The sequence below is a fragment of the Bombus pascuorum genome, chromosome 8 (genome assembly GCF_905332965.1).
Source record: "Bombus pascuorum chromosome 8, iyBomPasc1.1, whole genome shotgun sequence".
NCBI classification, from domain to species: Eukaryota; Metazoa; Arthropoda; class Insecta; order Hymenoptera; family Apidae; genus Bombus; species Bombus pascuorum.
Genome location: NC_083495.1, coordinates 940,835 through 955,456, shown reverse-complemented (window position 1 = coordinate 955,456; position 14,622 = coordinate 940,835). Strand labels below are relative to the sequence as shown.

Genomic DNA, 14,622 nt, shown 5'->3' with positions numbered 1-14,622 from the left:
GATTTTTCACGACTATAACGCGACTCAATTTTCATACGATTTTCCCTAGCAAGTGTCGAGACCTATTTATATGATCGTGGGCGTGAGCACTTTCATTTATTCTCTGGTAAAGCAAAGGAAAAAATAAACTCAAGCTCAGATCATCAAACGCCATCTCTTGGAGTCAATATTGTTAACCAAGAGAAAAAATGAACTAGAACTTGAACTTTAAATCACCAAATATGTATATCAGATAAAATAATTAGAATTAATTTTAAATTAGTGTTTCAATTAATAACATTAACTTAACTTACTCTTGTAACTAAACGTAATAATAAAAGGTATAAAAGAATAAAAACCAAGTATATAATATTCAATTCCTGCCAAGCGACAATAAATGGTAATTATACTTTTATTTAATAATAGTATTTTTGTCCTGAGAGTGTTATATATATATCTCAATTTTTTTATTATGTAAATTCATATTATTGTAGAAATAAAAATTTTATAAGTTGGAAATTTAATATTGTATTTGTCTACGATAGATGGCGTTTCAATAGATATAAACGTTTCCTTCCTTTAAAGTTTGGTGTTCTATGTTCTTTACCTTCTATCAACGCGTTGAAGTGAATATACTTTTCTTTTCGAGCGTGTACACGTTTCGTGTCGCAAGGCTTAAAGGTAAATATATGTATTTAAACGTAATTTATAATAAATAATATTGTTCATTTTAAGTGTGCCACCTATTCATATATTAAATAATTAAATTTATTTATAATATAATATATTACATTACAAGATGATTTACGATACAATACAGATTTCATTATTCATTATTCACGTGTATCTGTTATTCATAATTTTTCTAATACAGTTAATTATATTATATTTCTCAAGTTTTACTACTTCAATATTATGTAATTGTAAAAATTATTATACAAATAATTAATTATACAAATATACATAATAATAATCTGTGTATAGTTAATAGTATTTGAAACGCAAAAATAGGTTTCAGTATAAGGAGACGTAAAAAATTATATTTAGATTCCTATATATCTAATGCTAATTATTTTTCTTGATAAACGAGTGTTGTTTGTTTCCAAATTCACTTATGTATAGTACTAATATGCACTGTATATGATGATATAAATAATCACCATCTTTCGACTGAGAACTGTGATGGCAATTTCTTGCTGAAAAAAACTGATCAATATAAATAATGACGAGATATTAAATTCAAAAGAACATTCAAAATGTATTTCTTATTTCAGAATGCGTTACGTGGCCGCTTATCTGTTAGCTACCCTGGGAGGGAAAGCATCTCCTAGTCAAAATGATATTGAAAAAATTTTATCATCTGTTGGAATTGAAGCAGATACAGAAAAACTTAAGAAAGTCATCTCAGAACTGAATGGAAAATCAGTAGATGAACTTATTGCACAAGGTACAGCTTCTTTAAATTTAAATATTAACACATACATATGTATAGGTAAACTATGAAATAATTCAATGTTTAATATATCTTTTTTATTGATGTCTATAAAAGAAATGATTATTATGTAAGTTTGTCAGAAGTTAAATTAATCACCTCCATTTTATATGTATTTCTCAATTTCATCAAGTTTCAGTTTTGTTAGATACACATTCAACATTTTAACCCTTTGCGCTCAATGACTTTTTTAGTCTGGTGAAGTAGTAACTCGAGATGATTTTGCGCATATGTGATAAGTGTCTTACAGGTAACATAAAATGATTATATACACAAATTAACTTACAAAAACATTATATTCTAATAATTTATTTTAAAAATTTACATTTTTAAAAATATGGTTTTGTAATATTAATTTCTGTATTTTTTGTATGATAATTTATAAAGCATTCACCAAGATGTATCCTTGCTTTGGCCAAAATTTTTTTTTGGTGACATGTCATATTTGCCAAATTGAGTGTTATAACAATGTTCTCCCTCTTATATCTTTTTTGCAGCATAACCGTTTGTTTCACTTATTATTTGATTTATTAGCTTATCGGTAAGAAATATCTTTAAAAATTCAGTGGTCAACATTTGAGGATACCTATAGCCTTCCAGATTTTTCGTCTGCTATGAAATTTATTCTCAGTGGTATTTCGCTAGATTCTTCAAAAGGTGTCCATTCTGATTTATTAGGATTTTGTGGGGCATTACTGTCACTTTCAGATTCACTATCTATTATTCTAATCTTTTGATTTCTTACACTTAATACTATGTCACTATCTCCATCACTGCTTTCATTTTCTTTATCAATAATTCCTTCATAAATATAATTGATCTCGTCTCAACAATTCAAAACCAAATTCATCTTCATTTGAGCAAATTTCATTTCTGAAATTCATTCTTTTAGGGCTTCTAAGCTATATTACCATGATTGTCGAATCCAAACTAATATATGAGATGTCAGACCCATGGTTTTGGAAGAGTTTCAGACTAAATATCTTATCTCCATTTCAAAGTGTGACACTTCACACTTCTAAACAAAGAACATAAAGAGCTAAGAAACCTATTTAAAAAAAATACTGTGCTATCATTAATTGGCGATGACGAAATCTAGCATAAACAGAGACTCTTTTCATTCGCCAGTTGCCGTATGAAACGCTGTAGTGATTGAGTCGCCTCTTGAGCGCAAAGGGTTAAGAAACAAAGGGCTTATTTTCACAAACCTATTTATTACAAAGAAATGGCATATTTATATATCTATTTTTATCTTGACATGGTTTGTTTTGTTTTGGAAATGATGTTTTGTCAAATTAATTAAAAACTGTTTTGTTTCATTAATATCAATGTATTAATATTATTCGACATTCTACTAACACAGGTCATTTTAACAAAAAGATGTTTGATTCTTTCAGGCATGGAAAAATTATTATCCATGCCAGTTGGTGGTGCTGTAGCTGTTAGTGCAGATGCTGCACCTGCAGGAGGTGCCGCAGCCCCAGCTGAAGAAAAGAAGGGTAAATGTTATATGAATATATAATACAATTAGAAATTGTTATATAAAAATTATTGACATAATTTCTGTTTACAGAAGAGAAAAAACCAGCGAAAGAGGAATCTGAATCAGAAGACGACGACATGGGTTTCGGTCTTTTTGATTAAAATGACCAACAATAATATCTGTATAATATTTGTGCAACATATGTATTATACAGTTTTGATAACAGCTCTGAAATGAAATAAATTTTGTTTTTAATTTATTAATACTTAACATACTTTAATTCAATTCATTCTTAATCATCCTTTTGTGTGTATATATTGTCGAATAGTTATAAATACCTATAGACCTCAAATTTTCTGAATTAATATTGCAACATACTTAACATACTTTAATTCAATTAATTAATCATCTACTTGTGTGTATATATTGTCAAATAGTTATAAATACCTATAGACCTCAAATTTTCTGAATTAATATTGCAACATACTTAACGAACTTTAATTCAATTAATTCTTAATTATCTATTTGTGTGTATATATTGTCGAATAGTTATAAATACCTATAGACTTCAAATTTTCTGAATTAATATTGCAACAATCTTCGTGCATAGATATGCGATTCAAAACTTCAAATTCTTGTAAAATCATAATGTTATAATACAACTTTTAGTTATGATTACTATTTCCTTTACTGTAGTAGTAAGTTCTAGTGAGACTGGATATTAATTTCCTATATGAGGAAATGTACATGATAGAAAACGTATACGTAATGTACTCAATTGTGCGCCGTTGCAGCTTCATTCATAGCAAGGAGTGGGGGTTGAGAATTGAAGAAAGGAAGGGGTGATGTTGGAGAGATTTGTTAGAAAATCCAGTTACGTGTATTCTTACGCTACCGAACGTTTAAATTGACGGAATTAAGAAGATAATCGTGATTATTCGATATTCGGTTACAGGTCTTGTACAATGTAACTATTTGGATGCGTTTATAAACGTTTGGCAATATCAGAATATAGGATCGATCGAAACACTTTTGTACTTGAGGGACTATTTTTAGATAGAGGGGCGGTCATTGGCGGCCATGATGGGTGTCAGCGGCAAGTAGTGACGGCATTCACTTTGCGTCAGTTGGTTTTGTGCGCTGATGGTTGGACCGAGGTTTTTTGGTTGAGAAGAGCGCACTATAAGCCAAAACAGTTGTACATAGGAACGATAGACAGCCGCGATAGATTTTTCATTAGGTAACCGCGGCTGAAAAACCTCGAAAATTTTGGGAAAACATTAGGAAAATGACGCAGTTACTACCCATAAGGTTTCAAGAACATCTCCAGGTAGGTGACCTGCTTTCGTACCCGGCTCTTCTATTATTTCGACACGTCGTCAAACATCTTCATTTTCACTAACTACATTTTCAATTTCATTTTACTATTATAACGTTCTTCTAGAAAATTTTTGGCTGCCAGTTTTATTGCTGTAACGAGGAGATACGAATTCCGTTAAAATACTTTTGAATTGACATTACTTTGACAGGTATAATAGTGATCGCATGTTCGTTCGTTATACTAAATTTTAATCAATTTATATGAACGTTCGTAATAGGATATTTAGAGGTTAACTAATCATAATATTATTCTGTATAGCAGTGTCGACGAGAAAAATAAATTGATTTTTTTTATCAACGAGGGCCACGTCTACTCGACATATACGCCCCTTATTTCCGTCTTTATACATCGTGAATTTTCTAATTAAAATATTCGTTGTGTTTCGCAAATCTCGCGATAGCAATATGGAATTAGATTATGATTCATTAATTCGTCGGTAATTTACTTCTTTATAATAATGATTTGCGATTTCGCGTGAAATAGCTTTTAATTGCAATCATGTATCATTATGTATTTTTTATTTTACATTCCAGATAAACTGCATTTAACTAATCTATTTCTCCCATCTTCCTGAAGCTGATGAAATTAATTCCTAGTGAGAAATATAATTTAGTTCAATAACAATTTTTATTAAATTTTCAGATTAGATAAAAATCAATGTGGAACACTTTTATGCTTATTTATGTTAAATTAATTATTAAATATGTTTAATACGAAATTATGTTAAAAACTTCCTCCAATAATTTTGATACATTAAAGTTATTTGTAGAATAAGATACTCTAATTACAATTTATAGAATATTCAGATATATTTCAATTAAAGAGCTGTTTCTCAGTATGATAATTTGTTTTTGTCATTTTCTTTTTTCTAGCTTACAGCTGTTGGGATTAATGCTAACAATGTCAGCTTTAACACACTCACAATGGAATCTGATAAATTTATTTGTGTTCGAGAAAAAGTTGGCGATACTGCACAGGTAGTTATTATCGATATGAATGATTCTGCAAATCCAATCAGGAGACCTATTTCTGCAGATTCTGCGATCATGAATCCTGCAAGTAAAGTAATAGCTTTAAAAGGTAATAATTAATATAAAATAAATACATGGAACTTAATAATAAATTTAATAACATGTTTTATTTTTACTATTAGCAATGAAAACTCTTCAGATTTTTAACATAGAAATGAAATCAAAAATGAAAGCTCACACAATGACAGAAGATGTAGTCTTTTGGAAGTGGATATCATTAAATACTTTGGCATTGGTAACAGAAACTGCAGTTTATCACTGGTCTATGGAAGGAGAATCTACACCGAATAAAATGTTTGACAGACATTCGTCATTAAATGGCTGTCAAATAATTAATTATAGAACTGATCCAAAACAAACATGGCTATTATTGATTGGTATTTCTGCTCAGCACAATAGAGTGGTTGGTGCTATGCAACTTTATTCTGTTGAGAGAAAATGTTCTCAACCAATCGAAGGACATGCTGCTTCTTTTGCCCAATTTAAAATGGAAGGAAACGCAGAACCAAGTAACTTATTTTGTTTTGCTGTTAGAACAGTACAAGGTGCAAAGCTCCATATTATCGAAGTAGGTCAACCTCCTGCTGGTAATCATCCTTTCCCAAAGAAGGCAGTAGATGTTTTTTTCCCACCAGAAGCTGGAAATGACTTTCCTGTTGCTATGCAAGTCAGCTCAAAGTATGATGTTATATATTTAATAACAAAGTATGGCTATATACATATGTATGATATTGAATCTGCTACATGTATATTTATGAATCGCATATCTGGAGAAACTATTTTTGTCACTGCACCGCATGAAGCATCTGGTGGTATAATAGGAGTAAATCGGAAAGGTCAAGTATTATCTGTATCCGTCGATGAAGAAAACATAATTCCATATATAAATGGAGTACTACAAAATTCCGAACTTGCATTGCGAATGGCTGTAAGAAATAATTTGTCAGGAGCTGAAGACTTGTTCGTCAGAAAATTTAATTTGCTTTTCCAAAATGGTCAATACGCGGAAGCAGCCAAAGTTGCAGCAAACGCTCCGAAAGGAATACTTCGAACTCCGGCGACTATTCAACGGTTCCAACAGGTACCAACTACGCAAGGACAAACATCACCCTTATTGCAATATTTTGGAATACTTCTAGATCAAGGACAATTAAATAAATATGAATCTTTAGAATTATGTCGTCCAGTGCTTGTGCAAGGTCGTAAGCAACTTCTTGAGAAATGGTTGAAAGAAGATAAATTAGAATGTAGCGAAGAATTGGGTGACTTAGTGAAACAAGCTGATCCAACCTTAGCTCTTAGTGTTTATTTAAGAGCTAATGTCCCTAATAAAGTTATACAATGTTTTGCAGAAACTGGACAATTCCAGAAAATTGTATTGTATGCTAAGAAAGTTTCTTATACCCCTGATTATATATTTTTGTTAAGAAATGTCATGAGAATTAATCCAGATCAGGGTGTAGCATTCGCCCAGATGTTGGTCCAAGATGATGAACCCTTAGCCGATATCAACCAAATTGTGGATATATTCATGGAACAAAACATGGTTCAACAATGTACAGCATTTTTATTGGATGCTTTGAAAAATAATCGGCCAAGTGAAGGAGCTTTACAAACACGACTTTTAGAAATGAACTTAATGTCTGCTCCACAAGTTGCTGATGCAATCTTAGGAAATCAAATGTTCACACACTATGACAGAGCTCACATTGCACAATTATGTGAAAAAGCTGGCTTATTACAACGTGCTTTAGAACATTACACCGATTTATATGACATTAAGAGAGCTGTAGTACATACACATTTACTTTCTCCAGATTGGCTTGTTGGATTTTTTGGAACATTATCAGTTGAAGATTCTTTGGAATGTTTGAAGGCAATGTTGACTGCTAACATACGACAGAATTTACAAATCTGTATTCAGATTGCAACAAAATATCATGAACAGTTGACTACTAAAGCACTGATAGGTATTTATAATTTGCTAATAATGTTATTTTAAACACATATTGATTTATGTTATTTATATTACTATGTATTGGTTTATTTACTTCATATCATCATTATTTTCAGATCTATTTGAAAGTTTTAAATCATATGAGGGACTGTTTTATTTCCTGGGATCTATTGTTAATTTCAGTCAAGATCAAGAAGTACATTTTAAATATATTCAGGCAGCATGTAAAACTGGACAAATTAAAGAAGTGGAACGAATTTGTAGAGAAAGTAATTGTTACAATCCAGAACGTGTAAAAAATTTCCTCAAAGAGGCAAAATTATCTGATCAGTTACCTTTAATTATTGTTTGTGATCGATTCGATTTTGTACATGATCTTGTACTGTATCTCTACCGAAATAATTTACAAAAGTACATAGAAATTTACGTTCAAAAAGTAAGTTTCATTAATCGTCATTCTGCATCGAATTTAATATAAGAGTTATAAATTTTGTAATGACTAAACTTTACGACAAATAATAATTGCAATATAGTTTCTAGCTTTATTTATTGTAATGGTGGTTTAATTTTAGGTAAATCCGTCACGTCTACCAGTTGTAGTGGGTGGTTTACTTGATGTAGATTGCTCAGAGGATATAATAAAAAATTTAATTCTTGTGGTACGTGGTCAGTTCTCTACTGACGAACTTGTAGAAGAAGTTGAGAAGAGAAACCGTTTGAAGCTCTTACTTCCATGGCTGGAGTCTCGTGTCCATGAAGGTTGTGTTGAACCTGCAACACATAATGCACTAGCAAAGATATACATTGACAGTAATAATAATCCAGAGAGATTTCTTAAGTAAGTAAATCTAAATATATCTTGACATAACAAAAAAATATATTATATAAAATGTTCTTTATTAATTAAATTTTTATTTTACAGAGAGAATCAATTTTATGATAGTAGAGTAGTAGGAAAATATTGTGAAAAACGTGATCCACATTTAGCGTGTATTGCGTATGAGCGTGGTCAATGCGATAGGGAATTGATAAGCGTATGTAACGAAAATAGCCTTTTCAAAAGTGAAGCTAGATATTTAGTGAGACGTAGAGATCCAGATTTATGGGCTGAAGTTCTTCTTGAAAGCAATCCTTACAAAAGGCCGTTGATTGATCAGGTAAGTTTACAGTAAAAGAAAATGATAAAAGTAGTGTCAATAAATTTTTAATCATTTAATGAAAATTTGTTTCTATAATTTCAACTATGCTTGTGTGCAATTGTTATGAAATTATCGAGATTTCTTTGTAGGTTGTACAAACAGCTTTATCAGAAACACAAGATCCTGAAGATATATCGGTTACTGTTAAAGCATTTATGACTGCTGATTTACCCAATGAACTAATTGAGCTTCTTGAGAAAATCGTACTCGACAGTAGTGTATTTAGTGATCATCGCAATTTACAAAATCTTCTGATTTTAACGGCAATAAAGGCTGATCGTACGCGTGTTATGGAGTACATCAATCGGCTGGATAATTATGACGCCCCTGACATTGCTAACATTGCTATTAACAATGAGTTATATGAAGAAGCTTTTGCCATCTTTAAAAAATTCGATGTGAACACGTCAGCTATCCAAGTTTTAATCGAGCAGGTTAATAATTTAGACAGAGCTTACGAATTTGCTGAAAGGTGAGCTATAATGAATTGAATTTGTAGAAAGTACCTATGTATGAAATTTGTAGAAAGTACTGTGTATGAAATTTAACGTGAAATAGTATATTAATGAACTGAATAACATAATTAGTAGAATGGTTGATTGTAATTCATTTTTTAAAAATTAATGGTCTGTTCTTATAGATGTAATGAACCGCCGGTATGGTCTCAATTAGCCAGAGCACAATTACAACAAGGTTTAGTGAAAGAAGCCATAGATAGTTTTATTAAGGCTGACGATCCATCAGCGTATGTAGATGTAGTAGAAACTACTCATCGAACTTCTCATTGGGAGGATTTGGTTCGTTACTTGCAAATGGCTCGCAAAAAAGCGCGTGAATCTTTCATTGAAAGTGAATTAATTTACGCATATGCAAGAACCAATAGACTTGCAGATCTTGAAGAATTTATTTCTGGTCCTAATCATGCCGACATACAAAAGGTAAGTTTTATGTATACATATTAGGCACGTAATATTTATTTATGTATATTATCTCTAAAACAGATATATTTATATCCATAAATGTAAATTTATATTACTTGTTATTAGATTGGCGATAGATGTTTCGACGACAAGATGTACGATGCTGCTAAACTTTTGTACAATAATGTATCGAATTTTGCACGATTAGCTATTACGCTTGTTCACTTAAAAGAATTCCAAGGCGCCGTTGACAGCGCTCGCAAAGCGAACTCAACTCGTACTTGGAAAGAAGTTTGTTTTGCTTGTGTGGATAGCGGAGAATTTAGATTAGCACAAATGTGTGGATTACATATAGTCGTACATGCCGATGAATTAGAAGATTTAATCAATTATTATCAAGATCGGGGGCACTTTGAGGAACTTATTAATTTATTGGAAGCTGCTTTGGGACTTGAAAGAGCGCATATGGGAATGTTCACTGAATTAGCTATACTTTATAGCAAGTATAAACCTCAACGAATGCGAGAACATCTTGAACTTTTCTGGTCTCGAGTTAATATACCGAAGGTATACTATTAATTACATTTAAAATATTTGAATATGAACAAAATGAAAAAGAATGTATTATATTTATTAATAAAAATATATAGGTACTCCGTGCAGCAGAGCAAGCACACTTATGGGCAGAGCTTGTATTTTTATATGATAAATATGAAGAGTACGACAATGCAGTTCTTGCAATGATGCAACACCCCACTGAAGCATGGCGAGAAGGTCATTTCAAAGATGTGATTACTAAAGTGGCAAACGTTGAACTTTATTATAAAGCTATACAGTTTTATGTCGAATATAAACCCCTACTTCTGAATGATATACTACTTGTACTTGCTCCACGCATGGATCATACGAGAGCAGTTGCATATTTCAAGAGAACAGGGCATTTACAACTTGTAAAACCATACTTGAGGTCGGTTCAAGCATTAAATAATAAAGCAATTAATGAAGCATTAAACGGTCTACTTATTGACGAAGAAGATTATCAGGGACTCAGAACATCGATTGATGCGTTCGATAATTTTGATAATATTGCGTTAGCACAACAACTGGAGAAACATGAATTAATTGAATTTAGAAGAATTGCCGCATACTTGTACAAAGGAAATAACAGATGGAAACAATCGGTGGAACTATGTAAAAAGGATCGATTGTTTAGGTAAGTTGCAGTAAAACATTTAAATATTCTATTTATATGAATTTTCATTATTTATTTTTATTTTCGTTATTCAGTATTTTAATTATTCTGTTAACTGAATAGAGATGCTATGGAATATGCAGCAGAATCTCGCAATCCCGAAGTTGCTCAAGAATTATTAGAGTGGTTCTTGGAGAGAGGATCAAAGGATTGTTTCGCAGCATGTCTGTTTCATTGTTATGATTTACTTCATCCAGATGTTATTTTGGAACTTGCGTGGAGACATCGTATTTTACATTTCGCTATGCCGTATCTTATACAAGTTGCACGGGAATATATTACTAAGGTAATACCTCTCATAATTCAATATATTTAATTGTCGACATTTTATTATTATGATAATGACATATATTTTCTTAAAAGGTTGATAAACTGGAAGAAGCTGAAAGTCGTCGCATGGAAGAAACTGATCATCAAGAACATAAACCTATGATTATGCGTAAGTATTTATAGTTTAAATATTTTTTAAGAATTTAAATAAATGATTAAAAAACGATTATAAATTAGAAATTTTTATAAATTGTACATGCGTGAAGAAGGCTATGCTATTTAAAAGGAATATTTGTTTCTCTTTTATTATGATGTGAACAATCTTTTTATAAATTGATCTAGAGCAAAAAATAAAGATTTACAACTTTTCTTTGTATATATACACTAAAGAAATTTCTTATAACATAAAAGTCTTATTCAACACAAAATTATGTAATTATTTTTGATATAATAATATTAGAAAAAAATTCTTGAAGAAATAACGAATATGTGTTATATATATTTTGTATCTTATCATATCATATGTATTTTCTATTTATAGCGGAACCTCAGTTAATGTTGACAGCAGGACCAGGTATGATGGCACCTGGTTATGCACCACAAGGCGTATATGGAGCACCACCGCAAGGTGTCTATGCACCACCTGCAGCGGCGTACCAGGCTTATGGTATGTGAAACACAATGTGCAACACGTTCAGTAACAGAGATCAACAAAATCTACTTTTCTATAATATCTAGGTAGAACAAGATTATTTCAATAGCTCACAATTATATAAAATGCTAAAATAATATCATTAAAGAGAAAAGTGTTGTCGCAAGATAATTGTAACATAAATAAAAATAAAGAATTCGAAGTAAATTACGAAATATTTAAGCGCGAATTTCTAGTTTATGAGTAACATTTATAAAATAATTAATTTACTGTTAAAGTAATTAAAGAGTACACATTGACCATTGTTTATGGAAAAAAGGAAATAACCGTAATAAAAACAAAAAAATACTTAAATATTTTGCAAATACACATCATATAACAAATCTTTAAACGAGTATGCAATAGTAATAATTTTAGTAATCCATATTATATTGCAACATTCTACATTCTACCAATTGGATTGGATTATTTTATGTTACTTCATAAAGTAACTATCAGCATACTTTCACCGAAATATCGATGTATTGCGTACGTACGTGCCTTTGTTTAAGTATTGAAAGAAGTTTTAGTTTAAGATAACATAAAATTAACAATATTAAACAAAAATATTTGTAAGTTTCAATTCAATAAATGTGTCATGAAATTACACAGTGCTTCCTTTTTGGTAAAAGAAAAGAAGAAAATTGGGCTAAACATATTTAAGTGATTATTAAGAGAAACGATAAGTACTCAAAACTAACATATATTCATGTCCATCCAATGGAAAATGAAATATGGTGAAAATATTATTCTAATATATAATTTGTAGTAATAAAATAAAGGATCTATTTATTTAGATTCAATGAAAACGTTGTTGTCACAGTCAAATGTATGAGCCTCAAAATACCTAGCAAGATAAATAAAAGAGAGCGGCATATATCAGTACATCAGTATAACAACAGTGCAAAATAATGCTGAGAAGTCTGTAAACTGTATGTAATGTATCTAGAAATTTAAATATAGTAAGATATGAGATACGTTTGTATGTCCTGTCAGTATATAAGTTTAGTATCTGTGTGTGTTATTGTTGTGGCATGGATAAATAACAAATTTAGCATTTGATCAGGCAGCCAAAATGTGAAGTATAGAATAGTAATATTACATGCTTTCCTAAAGGAAAAAAAAGAAAAAAGAATGATAACAAAGGTAGCTCTCTGATATATTCTCACTAGACAGAGAACATATTTAATCCATTGAAAATATAACAAACTTTATAACGATCTCGTCATATTGATGTATGGATATATGTACTGAGACTTGTTTATGCTGGCTTACAATATTATAATCTTATCTTTTTTGTACACGTTACATTAAAGTATTATAACACTTGTAAAGAAAACTCGGAGGTGTTATAAAAGTATATGAACTACTATAATTTTGTTTTATTAACGTGTTCATTTTTTTAAAAATACGACTTCAAATTCTTTTTTTACTTATTGTATTTGGTTTACATAATGTATGTATAGTATCCTATTTGGATGTATTGTTCAGTATATTAATTGTATTAATGTATAATGACATTACAAGTATTAATGCAAGTTGGTAGTCAGATTCCGATACATATGTAGAGAATGACAGAATCGTATTTGTTGACGTTTCTGTTCATTAAGTGATTCATATTGTCTGTATAAAATGCTCTATTAATAAATCAGGATCCAATACAAGATGTAAAAGGTATATCGGAAAAAATAGTACCTTTTTCTGGCATATCTTACATTCAATGTTCCTAAAGGAGCAACATTATTGCATAACACATTTTTAGTGACATTTTCTTCTGTCACATATTTCAAAAGGAGCAGGAGATATGCACTTATAAATTGTTCTCATTATACATAAATATGAAACAAAAGTTGAAAACTGGAAAATCATAATATCACAATGATAATGTAACAGAATATTATTCAAATATTTGAATAATGTTTGTTGCGATAACGATACTGATCATTGTGAGCAACTTTCGTTTGATATTTAGCGATTGCAGTAATTTTAGCTGCATATATTAAATAAAAGATGTTAAAATTAGATGATACAAAAAAGAGTCTGTAACATTCCCAATAATCACTTCACTTTCATTAAAATTATATAACGAATGAAAATGTAGATTGAAAAATGTATCTAATACCGTTCTGCAAAAAAGATAGTAATGTAATTGTATCATTGTTTGAATATTGTGGATTAAAATAAAATATTAGTAAATTTAGAAATAAATATACCAAAATTGGTTGTTAATTACACGAATATACATATACATGATCAAAATCACATGTCTGTAATGTTGAAAGTCAGTATAAAATGTGAGACATTTGTCGCTATTAAATTTATTTCAATAAACAACTGTATGAATTCAATACACAGTTTACATTAATTTTATATTCCTATATGTATTTCTTCGCTATATATTATATATTTCGATTTAGAATTTTTTTCACAGATACTCCTATGTCAAATACAACTAAATTTTTTTTTTATAAAGAAAAAGAATTTATTTTAAAAAATTCTCGTTGATAAAAGAATTAATAATTTTTGTTTGAAAAGGAACATATTTCTGTTTTATATATGTGTACATATACTCCTATATTGGTGACCAGATTTTTTTATTAAAAAAAAAATTTATTAAAAGAAATTCTCGTTTATAGAAGAATTAATTATTTTTGTTCGAAAAGTAATATATCTGTTTTATATATGTATACATATATCCTATTAGCACAATATTTATCTACTCAGTCAGCAGGTGATATTTGTGAATCATATGTACGAATACCCAATGAATTAATTTTCTTGAAAATAGAATCTTTCTTTTTTTTTTTGGAAGCTTCAACAAAATTCCTTTTTATTTTTTTTGTAGGACAAATTGGTATTGCCCCATCTAGCATAATATTTTGCAGGATAAATATTCTATATATTAATCATTTTGTACATATTAAAAAGAAAGTTTATTTCTAATTTTACAGAAATTACAACAGATTT

The 14,622-nt window shown here is 29.9% G+C and overlaps 2 protein-coding genes and 1 non-coding gene across 4 annotated transcripts; all 3 read left to right on the top strand.

Annotated features, from left to right (window-relative positions):
• The first annotated feature begins 523 nt into the window (after positions 1 to 523).
• LOC132910212 (large ribosomal subunit protein P2) lies at positions 524 to 3,213 on the top strand. 2 transcript variants are annotated; one of them, XM_060965789.1, is made up of 4 exons: positions 524 to 660; positions 1,254 to 1,426; positions 2,869 to 2,970; positions 3,045 to 3,213. In XM_060965789.1, exons 2-4 carry the CDS (start codon positions 1,255 to 1,257, stop codon positions 3,113 to 3,115), a joined length of 345 nt encoding a protein of 114 aa, XP_060821772.1. In that variant the 5' UTR covers positions 524 to 660; position 1,254; the 3' UTR covers positions 3,116 to 3,213. The 2 variants fall into 2 exon arrangements, with proteins under 2 accessions (XP_060821772.1, XP_060821773.1); XM_060965790.1 differs by having other exon boundaries at positions 2,869 to 2,976; positions 3,050 to 3,213.
• On the top strand, positions 1,115 to 1,187 carry LOC132910231 (small nucleolar RNA Me28S-Am982). Its single transcript, XR_009658721.1, has one exon. It is a non-coding gene; the product is annotated as a small nucleolar RNA Me28S-Am982 (small nucleolar RNA).
• A 569-nt stretch (positions 3,214 to 3,782) lies between the features above and the next one.
• Positions 3,783 to 14,003, top strand: LOC132910176 (clathrin heavy chain). Its single transcript, XM_060965705.1, has 14 exons — positions 3,783 to 3,921; positions 4,011 to 4,284; positions 5,208 to 5,415; positions 5,489 to 7,336; positions 7,440 to 7,759; positions 7,896 to 8,161; positions 8,246 to 8,480; positions 8,612 to 8,994; positions 9,163 to 9,460; positions 9,569 to 10,009; positions 10,093 to 10,655; positions 10,758 to 10,980; positions 11,058 to 11,133; positions 11,506 to 14,003. The coding sequence occupies exons 2-14, from the start codon at positions 4,243 to 4,245 to the stop codon at positions 11,637 to 11,639; spliced, it is 5,037 nt and encodes a 1,678-aa protein (XP_060821688.1). The 5' UTR covers positions 3,783 to 3,921; positions 4,011 to 4,242; the 3' UTR covers positions 11,640 to 14,003.
• Positions 14,004 to 14,622: the final 619 nt, after the last annotated feature.